The sequence below is a fragment of the Mytilus californianus genome, unplaced genomic scaffold (genome assembly GCF_021869535.1).
Source record: "Mytilus californianus isolate M0D057914Y unplaced genomic scaffold, xbMytCali1.0.p SCAF_3, whole genome shotgun sequence".
In the NCBI taxonomy this organism is placed as follows: domain Eukaryota; kingdom Metazoa; phylum Mollusca; class Bivalvia; order Mytilida; family Mytilidae; genus Mytilus; species Mytilus californianus.
Genome location: NW_026262679.1, coordinates 84,978,456 through 84,991,753, shown reverse-complemented (window position 1 = coordinate 84,991,753; position 13,298 = coordinate 84,978,456). Strand labels below are relative to the sequence as shown.

Genomic DNA, 13,298 nt, shown 5'->3' with positions numbered 1-13,298 from the left:
TAAAAACTTTTTTGTATTCGGCACAAAACTGGGGAAGGGCTCAGTAAAACCTTGCCCTTCCACAGTTTCTCAGCCTCATTCTGACATTGACCTAATATTGTATATGTACTAGTTTATGATTAGATCAGTTTATGGGGAACCATTAGAGGTAAATCAATGATATTTGGTATACAGATGTATTACCATCAAAATCGTCGATTGACCTCTTGGAGGAGTTATTGCCCATAAAAGATGGCTTATTATATCCATTTTACATTCTTTTTTGGCAGAAACTTAAAAAGAGAGAAATAGTAATTAGCAAAACTGCTCAGCCCATAATATCTACAATTAAGTCAACATTGACGAAATTGTCAACCGACTTCTTGTTTAAGCTATATCCCCTGCATGATGATTTTTACACATTTTTGTCTTGCCTGTGACGAAAGTCGAAAAAGCGAGACATAGGGATTGCTTTTCCGGCTGCGGCAGTGGCTGCAGCAGTGGAGTCAACAATTGTTAAGTTTTCTGCTTAAGTTAGTTTGATAGGAACTACTTGTGATAGATGATTGATATTTAATATAATGTTGCATTGCTATCAGTACATATCTGATTGACAACTATTTTGAGGCCCTACCCCCTAGGTCATGGTGAAGTGACATTGAATTAATTAGCAATTTTTAATGTTAGATTTTCTGCTCAATTCAGTTGATAAGAACTACTTGTGACATTCAATGATATTTTGTATAAAGTTGCATTACTATCAGTACATCTCAGTTTGTGGACCATTTCTAGGCCCTGCCCACAAGATCATGGTCCAGCGACTGAATTAATACGCAATGTTGCTATCCATCAGATTGCCTTTTTGTCCCCGCGCAACGTGGACATACCGGGCATCCGTCCGTCCAGTCTTGTTAGCGCTCTCACATTTACAATTCTTGCCAGATTTTTATGAAACATATCATAGGTTTATATCAGCAATGTCTTAGACGAGTTCGAAAATCAGTACCGATCAATTATTTTTAAAAGAGTGATGCCCCTTGGAAACAGTTATATTGAAAATTGCATCGTTAGCGCTTTCATTTGTACAATTCTTTCCAGATTTTTATGAAACTTTTATCATAGGTTTATATCAGCAATGTCTTAGATGACTTGGAAAATCAGTGCCGATCAATTATTTTTTAAAGAGTTATCCCCATTAGAAACATTAATTCTATGGAAAATTGCATCGTTAGCGTTCTCATGTGTTCAATTCTTGCCAGATTTTTATGAAACTTATATTATATCAAAGGTATATATCAGCAATGTCTTGGACAAGTTGGAAAAAGCAGTGTCGATCACTTATTTTTATAAGAGTTATGCCCCTTGGAAACATAAATTATATGGAGAAATGCATTGTTAGCACTCTCATATGTAAAATTCTTGCCAGGATTTTATGAAACTTAAATCATAGGTTTATATTAGCAATGTCATGGACTAATTTGAAAATCAGTCCCGATCAATAATTTTTAAAAGAGTTATGCCCCTTGGAAATATTAATTATATGAAAAATTGTCTGATGAGCGCCCTAATTTGTACAATTCTTGCCAGATTTTAATGGAATTTATATTATAGGTTTTATATCAACAATGTCTTTGACACTTTCGAAAATAAGTTCTGATACAAATTGCAATGTTATCGCTCTCATGTGTTCAATTCTTGCTTAAATTTTATGAAACTTATATCATAGGTTTATATCAATAATGTCTTTGACCATTTCGAAAATAAGTTCTGATCAAATATTTTTAATGAGTTATGCCCCTTGGAAATATAAATTATAATGGAAATCACATTGCATTTGCTCTGAAGCCTTCATTTCTCTTAGGATATAAATAAAAAGTTTTAAAGAATGAAAAAAAAAGGTGCTTTTTTTAGTTATTGCCCTTGTACCTTGGATAGATAAAATATTTGCAATGCGGGGGACATTGGAACTCTGTTCTTTTATTCTAAATTATATGCTGACAGGCGAGACATATCTCTGTGTTAACAGTTTATTTTTTATAATTTTGCCAATTATATTGTAAACTTTATTAGATAGGTATAAAATGCAAACAGTAAAAATTATCATCAATTCAAGATCTTAAAAAATATCACTAAATAAGATTTACAAATTACAAACATAAATTTGCAGTGCAGGTTAAATTAAATATCAAAAAGACATTTTTTTACCAGGTGAGCGATTCAGAATGTTGGGAGACTTCTAACACATTATTCAGTCATAAACAATTCAGCAAGAAAGAAATTTCTGCATCTGCACCCTACTTGAATAACATTTAGTGCATTTATCAACTAATTTTAAAATGAAGAATGTAGCATAATTGGATCATCCATAAGAAAATATTCCCATTGTAACATCGATTTATCTTAACTTCTTTCATAAAGATTTATTTTAATTTTAGTTCTTAAATTATAGCCATTTGAGGATCAAAGGGTCCTCATATGTACCTGTATATGTACCTGTATTACAGAAATGATAATAAATAAATGGTTATTCCCCTCAAGATCTTTCAGCCTGATGAGATAATTACTAGATATTAATATAGTACATGAATAACTGCTCATGGGCAGTAAATGTAAAAAAAGTTGGTCAACCAAAACAAAATGTGAACTTGATCTATATTGAACTACATATTATACAACGTTGTTACAAAAATAAGGTCAAGATTTGTAGATCTTTGTAGGCATGGACAAAAAATGCCAAAAAAATATAAAACCCCCATGATGCTGAGTTGTACTATGTGAGTGAGTTTCATATCTGTCTATCAATTATTTTCTGTTTGTTATGAAATCACGAAATCTAGGCTACAGAACATGATTTTATTGGGAAGGTTTCTTGGATTTTATTGTTTCCAAGATACTTTTGTGTTTGGGTGAGGTCTATTCTAATTTCCACGAATGATACCCTTAATCTCTCAACGTTGACACTCCAAATTTTGTTCAAATTATTACAAGAGTAAATAATTAAATTAATGGAAATAAAAAGTGGGGTATTCAGTTGACGACATCAGCCAACTTTTTTACTGTACTGTTGAAAGACACCATATTTGAACCATAGTATAACTTAAATGATGTCCGAGGTTCAGACATCATAAAAAGTAATTCAAAAAGATAGAAACACAATTTGTGCTACATGTAACAACCGGGTTTATGCTATACAAGTATTAAATGTCAAAAACCATTTTGATATGTACATGATGTAGGCAGATCAATAAAGCATGACAATTATGATATTTGGGAAAGTTTAAAAACCGTAATCAGAGACAATGTCTCTGTCGTAATATAACATGCATCTACATTTCCTATGCATTTCAATTATTTTTCATTCCGTTGTTAATTAATGCATGTTAGAGGTTGCACAAGCTATGTTGTAAATATCTCATCTTTCTACGTACTGAAATTCATCATCAACTCTTGATAGTTATTTACAAATAACAATGCTCTTTGATTAAGATCAAAAAGTTTAATACATCATCACGGTATCAAAGTCATCAATGAAAATCAAATATCTTGCGTACGCCCTCTACGCTCCCTGAATCCGCCACTTCAGTAAAATTACTTTTTTTGCAGTGACCAGTACAATGGACTGGTTAACAGCAGTCCAGTCATTTTCTCTGATGCGAGTATAGGGATAAAATTGTCCTTGCTACCCGATACAAATCTCTATCTCTATCACATGACCGAAATGATTCTCATTTTAGTTTCAATTGTGTGAGATAACTTTATTTCATAATTTTAAAATACGCTAAAAATACCTAGGTGTGAATTGAAATTTGAAAAGTTTTAAAAGTTCCTATTGCACTTTTTGGTGAATTAAACATCATTTTGTTAGGATTAACCAGAGACATATATACTACGGGTACTACACATGTCTCTGGATTAATACTCTCCAATTTTGTGTTTTCCAACATTCTGGTTGAACACTACATACTTTCGCATAGTAATTGAAAACTTAATAACTTAAAAATATTTCCAAACGTTAATCACTTATATGTCACGAAAGCTTGAAAGGAAAGCGGCAGATTTGCATAGTTTGAGGCTCTTATACCCCTTTTATTCGTTGTTGCTATTGAGAGACTGTTAATATACTCGTATGTACGCACTTCACACCAAGTTTTAACCCGGTATATAGGCAATATGATTGAAATGCGGACTGCACATCCGCATTTCAATCAGATTGGCTCAAGTGCAGGCCACTTATAATTTGCTTGGATTTTTAATTTTTTGTCAAGTTAAACATTTGACAATTCCTGAATTAACGCTATTTTGACAGTAGATGTATCTTAAATGGTTTTAAGTGATTTTTTTTTCTAAATTTACAGTCACATATTTTATGTAAAGTCCAAATGTTGACCTGAGGTAGTTACAGTATAGACTCGGGTAGTAATACCTAGTATAATACATTTGTCTTTTTCAATAATCTCCAACACATTAGTGTTGAATCATAAGCACACATTTTGAATAATTTTTCATGAAGACATCACTGGTGGTGGACGTTGTGCTTTTACGTCATTTAATCTGTGACACGATTTATTATCGGTATGTACTAGTAAGTATAAAAATAAACATCTGATGACTCTGATGGGAATTTATTCCAAAAGATTTCTTAATCAATTAAGTAGTCGAAAACATAACAAACATCTATGACATGACGGAAGACATATCTCACCAAATTAAGCTGTGTCTTAACATGACAGAATTATCCGGTCTTCAGGATATGTTTAGTCAGTTTACAATACATTTGGTTCCTTGATGACATGCCATTTCACTTTTTTTTTAATTTTATCAAGACATGTCTTTCAACAATTTTGAAAAAGGTATTATTTTAAAAAGAAGAAAATGAGTGTTAAAGCTAATTAAATCTTTAACAGAATGTTGACAGTATTTATACATCTTCCTGTCCCTGTAATGTGACAAGGGTTTGTTTTAATTAAAATAATAAAAGTAATGCGATGTTGTGTGATTGCCAATGAGATAACTATCAACCAAAAGACAAAAATCAAGGGTGTAAAAAGAATTGACGGGTTAACATGTTTGTGAGTGTTCACGTCTCACCCTTACCCACAGGCATTTGCCTCTGAAATTTTTTATTTGCATACTTTTATTTAACATTAAAGTATATAGATAAAAAAAATTCAGAGACAAACACCTGTCTCCTTACCGGGGACAGTGGTATCGATAGTAGCACAACACTAGAACAAGAAAATAAAAAATAGCATTTTCTTATAAAGAGTTAGGGTCAGTTTTCCCTATTTCACTTCGCATGGTCAAAATCTGAAAGTTGATAAATAAAACATACTAGTATTCGAATATTAAAGATAAACAATAAATCAAAAGATGTGGTAGGACAAGTCTATATAATATTGTATCACAAATTTTCAACAATATATATTAAAAAAGTTTTTTCAGCGCAAAATATTGGTGTCGAAGACAAAATTTCAATTTTTTATTTGATTTGTGTCGATTCTGATAATACCTTCGGCGACTAACAGTCCACTAGCAACGGTATCGGCCCAGTGCTAAAAATGGAAATAACTCATTATAAATTTGGTACGTCCGGAGCGAATTAACAAACTGTAAAATCTATGGAAGATGGTTTGACTCAGATCGATACCAAGCACAAACACAACGATTTACGAGGACTCGCAGTTTCTGCATGAAATCTTTTTCAAAGTCTAATTTCATCTAAAAATAAACCTTGTTTCCCAGACATTGGTGCTAAGACCCTTAACTAGGTAGATGACTTAAGTGGAGTTTATTTTTGGTTTTTTATATGCTTGTCAAAAGATATGAAGTGCTTGAAATTATTATTTGAATATGAAAAATGTTTTTTTTTTAATATTATGGATATTGGATTATCGCGACCGTGTACTCTTAATTCTTCAGTTAAAAAGAGGCGGAAGATACCAATGGATCATTCAAAACTCATTGTCTGTTTTGTAGTTATATGTGAATTTTTTCCTAAACTTAGTTAACTGAAAAAAAGACGGAACATTTAATTTGGCTCAGATCCAATATCCCAAAAAAGTCAATAGATGTCTATGCGTGTTAATCATTTGTTTTAGGAGGCTTAACCGCTGACCTTTACTGAATATCTACTTATTCACATCTTTAAAATCATTATGATATAATTCCTTCTTCCTCCCCTTATTTACAAGTAACCATTCCCTCTTTTTAATAGTCACTGGACCCACTACTGATTAAGCTTAGTGAATTAGAATAGGCGTCTGTGCTTTATTTCTTCTGTTTGAACAATTCATTTTGCCAATAAAACATTTGCTATTATAAACATTGTAAAAGATACTTGAACTTTATATTGTTCCTTTCAACTCTGTGTGCCCACAGAACCTAGCCAATTGGTTTAATATCAAATATGTTATCGTCTTAAACGTCGCTGAAATGTTTGAAATTTTTGACACTCGCCTAAGAAAACAACTGGAAGTTTCTTCTGGTAGTCTGCAGGGAAATGGCGCTCTGTATGATTTATTCGCCAGCCATCAGATCTTGGGTTCATCTGAGTTAACAGTACGTCAGTACTTTGATTGTTGTTTACTACTACGAATTTGCAATGTTTGTCGTTTCAACACCTTAATTAACATCTTGTAGGAGGTCAATTGACAACTCAATTATGTCTGCTTCGTCACTCACTAATACTTAAGTAATTCATAAATATAGAAATGCTTCTATCCTCAAAATAATAATACGAATGACTGCTTTGGACGATTAAAACATACACACATGAACTTAAAGTTATACCTTTAACTATTTGATATTTCTGAAATAAAGATGCATGTACATGTTCTCACGATTCATAACTATGCAAAGTACGAGAGTTTCCGTGCCGTTTAAGGTAAACACACCCGCGGTTCTATATATTTCCCATTCATCAATCAAGGATGACAACTATCGTTCGAATTTTGATTGGTTTAATGCTTCTTATAATTTTTATGATAAGTCTCTGAACTTCCTATTTATTTTATATATTTGTATGACCAATCTTAGAATATTCAGAATTAAGGACTCCTACCATATAATCAAGTTGATTCAAAGTATACAGGTACTTTATTTGTGAAATTCTATTTTGTATTAAATTTCTAAAAAACAGTTAGAAACACCACATTGTATTCGAGTTTATTGAAGATAAGTTGTAATTTCGATTAAAATTCTTTTCAAACTTAAGAAAGAGTTGAATTAAAAATTTCAATTTGAGTAGACGAATGAATGAGAAAATATCATTGAAATATAAGAAACAAGTATGTATCGTTGTCGTATTTATGTATGTTAATTATCACATACAATTATTTTACAGACAACAATGAAACCAGCATATTTCCTTGGACTATTTTTATTAGCGATATTGATAACACCAATTCGTGCTCCTCTCCGTAAGTATGATATTTTTTGTTTGCAGCGATTTAGTTGGTATTTTTAAATGTTTTTTTCTTCATGTTTACACATTTAGACTTTCAGTTATTTAGATTTTCAGTTTCAAACATCATTTACTTGGATCATATATAGCAATATTGTGTTTCACCAGGACATACACCCTTAAAAGCAAACAGCTAACTGTGATATTTGAAATACAAGAGATGAAATTTGCCATATTTTACAAACACATAATGGTTCAGTCAATTTTAAAGTCCAGTGGCAAATATTTCATGTATTTTCAGGACGAGAACAAATTAACAATAAATTCAATAGGTAGGTCATGTAATAGGGGGCGTCCGGGATGAAGGTCGGGAAATTTGGACTGCCACTGGAAAATGGAGGTAAATTGGATATGGACAGAAGTTTTACCTTGCAACAGGTCACCAATGGACCATCAAAAAGTTGTTGCAAGGGTTCTTAACGTGCAGAGAGCGTGGCACTCACTCTACACGAGGCATCTGAAATAACGACCGACGTCCATATTTTGACCGGACGTGGCTGCGTTTTTATACATATGTTAAGTTAGCTATGGCTCTAAACTATGACGTATAGAGTTTTGATTCATATTTTCGATAGAAAGTTTATCATGGTAAATTTAAAAAAAAAAGTAAAGATACCGGCCTTCCCTTACAATTAAGGACAATGTAGGGGAAACCACAGCAATGTGAATTGAATAAATTAAACCATAGACTTTTGAAATAAAATGTTATAAAGTAGCTTTTATTAAATATTCAAAGAAAACATATAGGTTTTAGATATCGTTCCTAGTCCTATAAAAACAGCCAGTAAAATATTTTATAGTATAAGATACTAGTAAACGAGGCTATCTCCAATTTTAAATCAAATTAATTCATCGATTTGAAAATGAAACGCGAACCTTAAATACAGGGTTATTATTCCTCTAGGTTTCCTACAAAAGGGATATCTATGCTGTTCCTTTGCACCGGCATGAATATCTTAACTCTTATCCCAATTAGTTTGCGATTGCAGGTTAAGCTCCTGCAATATATAGATGTTTAGATGATAAACTTACGAGGGAACAAACGCATGTGGTTATATTCATTGGTTTTCAAAGTTTGCTTTGACTCATAGACCAATGCTTTAACTTAAAAAAAAGTATTTCAATCCGTGAAGAACTATCTGGATTCTTTGCCGGGTTATTCCTTGCGCCGGTAAACTCCACTGACGTTTTTACCAATTGTTCATAGGTATAGGCCTAGGCTCCCAGAACATAGCATAACCTACTTCTTCATAGCCAAGTTCGTTAGTGACCATTACATTTCATTCAATGAATAATTTAGAGCTAAAGAGTGAACTATAGGGTTTAGATTTTAATTTGCAACTTACCTCTTAAGTTTAATTACTCACACAAATGTTTATTTCTTTATAGCTGCATTGTTACCTCTTGTGGCAATGTTTGGAGCTGGATCTTTACTTGGACCAAAGCTTATGGGTAATTCATTTTTCGGAGGAAAAAGCGATCCACAAACAACTTACATTCAACTTCCACAACAATCATCAAGTAGCTATGACAGTTATGGTGGATATCCTGCATACGGTGGAATGCCAAGTTATGGAATGGGAGCAATGGGTGGAATGAGTGGAATGGGTGGAATGCCAAGTTATGGAATGGGAGGAATCAGTGGAATGGGTGGTGGTTACATGCAACAAGGAGGAGGAGGAGGAAGTGTAGGAGGAGGCTTCGGAGGTGGACAATATGATTTTGCCGGAAAACGTAAAAGGCGATCATTAAGACGAAGACGATCAGTAAATGTAAGCATTTTAATTGCTCTTTATATACATATATCATTTCATATTTTAGGTTTTATCGTGGTTTAAACTGAAGCAGAAAGAGAAGCGAAATATTTTGATTGGAAACAATATGGGGTTAATTCAATGAAATTATATCAATTCTATAAGACAAAGCAAGGAAGCAGCATACGTTATTAAACCGGTCTTTATTTGTCGTTGAAAAGTTTTACCGACGAATATGTCACCAATATTATTTATGGAATGACTGTAGTGTGTACCACATTTTAAATGTTATTTCTTCATAGACAGAAAAAAAAATATTACAGTCATTCCTTATAATTCAATTCTTAATTCCATTTTTATGGAGTAAATCATGAAAAAACGTTGATGACGTCATGGTCACATGACAAACTTATGTCTATGAGCTGATAGACAAAAAACTTTCAGCCAATCAAAAGACGTGTTACATCCAAAATTAAATTATATACGGGTAATTACCAATGACATGTCGGAGCACACAAAGCTCGTGCTTTTTATCAGTAACTTCTATATTCTTGTTTAATGCAAGTGCATTTATTTGTTTTCTAAGCGTAAGAAAAGATTTTCTACATATCATGTTATACGTTGTCCGACAGCAAATATAGTTATTACTTATTAGAAAATAATATTATTAAAACTTGAAATTTACCCCTAAAAATATTCCACAATTGTGCCGCAATGAAATGATGGGCTTAAATATACTCGTAAAGGTCAATCATTCGTATAGATATCGATGTGTAGAAGCTGGCGGTAGAATATCCGGACAAATTAGGTATATAAGAAAAATTATCGACCTTCTTGAATAATGACAACTCTCTGACTTTGGTATCTTTCGGATTGTTTTTTTCCCCCCATTAACAGTCATACTACCTCATATTATAAGTATGCTCTATTAAATAAGGACACTAGTTTCAAGAACCCTGTATCGTTCATCTGGCATTTTGTCATGTCTGGGCCTTTTATAGCTTGCTATACGGTATGAGTTTTGCTTATTGTTGAAGGCCGTATGATGACCAATATTTGCTAACATCTACGTCATTTATGTTTCTGGTGGATACCCATACCACAACTTTTTTTATTATTTGTTTTTTTAACTTCTGCTCTCAAGCGTTCCGGATGAAGTTTATCACAGAAGCATGTGTCTTGCGACAGGAAATCAGTTTAATACTGACTTCAATTGAGTACCAATAGCCTTATTAGACCGGATAACATTATCAGATAAGATATAATTTGAAAATAGACTGTCTAAGCAATCCTCCAAATCAAATCAAACTCGATTATTTGTTAACAATCACATTATAGAATGTTTTACTGATATTTATTATTAAAATAAAAAAAGGTACCCACATAGTTTCGATGGCGGGGTCATTCAAAAGAACTCTGGCAGTGATATTTTCCGCAAAGGAAATTTGTCAATATATATAAGGGTTTTGTGATCTTCTTTGTGACAATTTGTATCCGATATGTCAAGATACGTTCAGTTTACATAACCGCTTCTGAGTACCAGTGGAATTTATCATCAGACCGGATAGCATCAACAGACATATATTTGAAATTACCTATCTAAGTGGTTGATACTTTAGTCTGGGAGAACATGATTTATTTATAATCTTTGAACTAGCTCTCAGTAACTGCGAGTACTCAGTGTCTTTTTTCTTTATTTTGGTTTCTTTTTGTGCTTTGTGACGATCTAATGAGTCAAACCATTTTCTGATTTTTACATTTTGTTCTTATGATGTGCTGTTACACTATTGTCCCAGGGTTGAGCGCTCACATATATGTTTCAATCCGCCACTATCTGTATGTGCCTGTCCCAAATCAGGAGCCTGTAATTCCGTTGCTGTCGTTGGTTGCGGTATGTTCAATTGTGACCTTGTATGTCCAAAATATAAAAAAAAAAAAAAAAACGTTCAGTTAACTTTATCACATCTTTTTTCTTCCAGATGCTTCGACCATTGGTTTAAGTGGATCGCAGACAATGAAACATTGACCAACAAGATCGGAGAAATCTAGTAATTAATAATAAAAATGTAAAGGCTTTAACTGTTGTACAGTGAATGCGACTTCTTCGGAAATACGCTGAATATGTAAACATGGTATATCTTACTGACGTGGCTTTCCCAGCCGGTTTGGGAAGAGGTTTGTCTTACTTCACAAACATATAGTGCTTTTAGTAAGACAATGAGTGCAGATATCGAACGGGTACACACAGAATTATTTTTTACTTGTAAATAAATATACGTTTTTTTATTTGTATGTTATTAATGTCTTATGAACTACACGTTTAGATGAAAGCACAGAAACTGCACAGACTCTTTTAAAAAAATAAAGATTAAAGATGTTCAAAATACAAATAAACTAGCAAACCTTTAACAAAACACATTCTGATATTCTAGCCTACTTTATATAAAATAAGAAGATGTGGTATATGGTTGCTAATGAGAAAACTATCCATCAGAGTTTAGTTTACATTTTTATGAATACATAAAACAAAGCCTGTTGAATTGGACTCTTTTGTGTGGACCATTTTGCTCATTACGTGCCGACCATTTATTTGTTGTGGAGGATTGTTTTTATTTATTAAAAATAAATTGCTTAATTCTAAATTTCTTGAAAATAATTTTGCTCCCGAAGGGAAGGAAACAAAATAAATCGTTTTCATTAAAAGTTAGAAAAAAAATCAACATTGAATTTAAAAAAAAATCTTGTTCCAGAATGATAGTGACAAAGATACATATCAGTCGACCGGCAAATATCTCAAATGCTGTCTGTCAGTAACTTCAACGTATATTCCAAGTGAAAAAAATTTAAATAACGTTTGATGAAAAATAAATCAAAATTAAACTACATTGGAGGTCATTCAGGGTACTCCCACTCAGGGGCACCCAAAGAGTATCTTGTCCACAAGTACTAGTATACGTGTGAATGAAAATAATATGAATGCATGAATTGCTTACTGAGCCATTTAATATGAAAGCGGAATCCATCTCCAACCTTACAAGGGATTTATAGGAATTCAATGTTATAATAAATTGGTCATGTCATGGATTTTATTGTTAAGATTTTTGCAAACAATTTCAGAAAATTGTACATTTATCTATTCTTCTTCTAAAATATTCCAAAATAAATATTCTCAAAAAAGATACACAGTTGTATAGAATGCACATCAAATCCCTGACAGTGCTCTTAGAATGAAAATCTGGATGAAGAAGAGAGAAAGCTGATAAAAATCATTGAATTCTTTCTTTTAAAAAATCCATGAATCTAGAAGATTATCATATAAACATTTCGAAAGTAACTTTATACAAAACAGTTCTACTTAACAGATATCTAGATTTAAAACAACTTTCATAGAAAAAGTTTCTGTATTTGCACTTGCTGACAAAGCAGCCAACAACATTGTCAACGTGTGACGTAAGTATTATACTGAAAAACTAAAAACTGAAATTACAAATTCGATCGAGTACTTTCTCACCTGCAACTTCTTTTGGAGATAGAATTGTAGAGGAACACACCTCAACATTGACTGAACTGAGTGCTGAGTACTGCTGAACACCAGAAAGCTCTTACAAAGAATTGGCTTCCTTAAATACACAAGAAGCCTTAAAAATTTCGTTTCATATCTGTAAATGTTAAACTACATATTGTTCGGTTCTTCTGACTTATGCTCTTACGACTATTGAGAGACTCGTTATGAAATGATGCGAAGAAGCTTCTCTTAATAGTATATTAACTAGTTATGGAGCGTGAAAACTCTTTTTAAAAAGGCTTCTATTAGCTACTATTCTTAAAAGGAAACTTTGTCTCCGTTGAATTTCGATTTCAATACTCTGTTTACTACAATACCAAACAATTTTGTCATTTTCTTTTTCAATAAAATGGTCTTCGATAAATCAAGCTGTAACTATATTTATTTGTTGTAGTCGTAACAATCCCGTTTTATATATAGCACTTACAAAAAATACACTAACTGGGCATGCAAAGAGATGTTGAATATCATATAATTGATAATATTTTAATTAGTTTCGTTTTATACTGCTTATTGATTGATATTTCGATGGGAATTA

General features: G+C 32.4%; 1 protein-coding gene across 1 annotated transcript; it reads left to right on the top strand.

The window, feature by feature from the left end:
- The first annotated feature begins 7,010 nt into the window (after positions 1-7,010).
- Positions 7,011-11,481, top strand: LOC127735276 (acanthoscurrin-2-like). Its single transcript, XM_052245402.1, has 4 exons — positions 7,011-7,069; positions 7,322-7,397; positions 8,831-9,213; positions 11,175-11,481. Exons 2-4 carry the CDS (start codon positions 7,328-7,330, stop codon positions 11,193-11,195), a joined length of 474 nt encoding a protein of 157 aa, XP_052101362.1. The 5' UTR covers positions 7,011-7,069; positions 7,322-7,327; the 3' UTR covers positions 11,196-11,481.
- The last annotated feature ends 1,817 nt before the right edge of the window (positions 11,482-13,298 follow it).

Excerpts from the sequence above, each read along its gene's own strand:
- LOC127735276 (XM_052245402.1), top strand. The coding sequence starts at position 7,328 with ATGAAACCAGCATATTTCCTTGGACTATTTTTATTAGCGATATTGATA. Across the intron at positions 7,398-8,830 it reads ACCAATTCGTGCTCCTCTCC|CTGCATTGTTACCTCTTGTG; the intron begins GTAAGTATGATA and ends ATTTCTTTATAG. Across the intron at positions 9,214-11,174 it reads GACGAAGACGATCAGTAAAT|ATGCTTCGACCATTGGTTTA; the intron begins GTAAGCATTTTA and ends TTTTTCTTCCAG.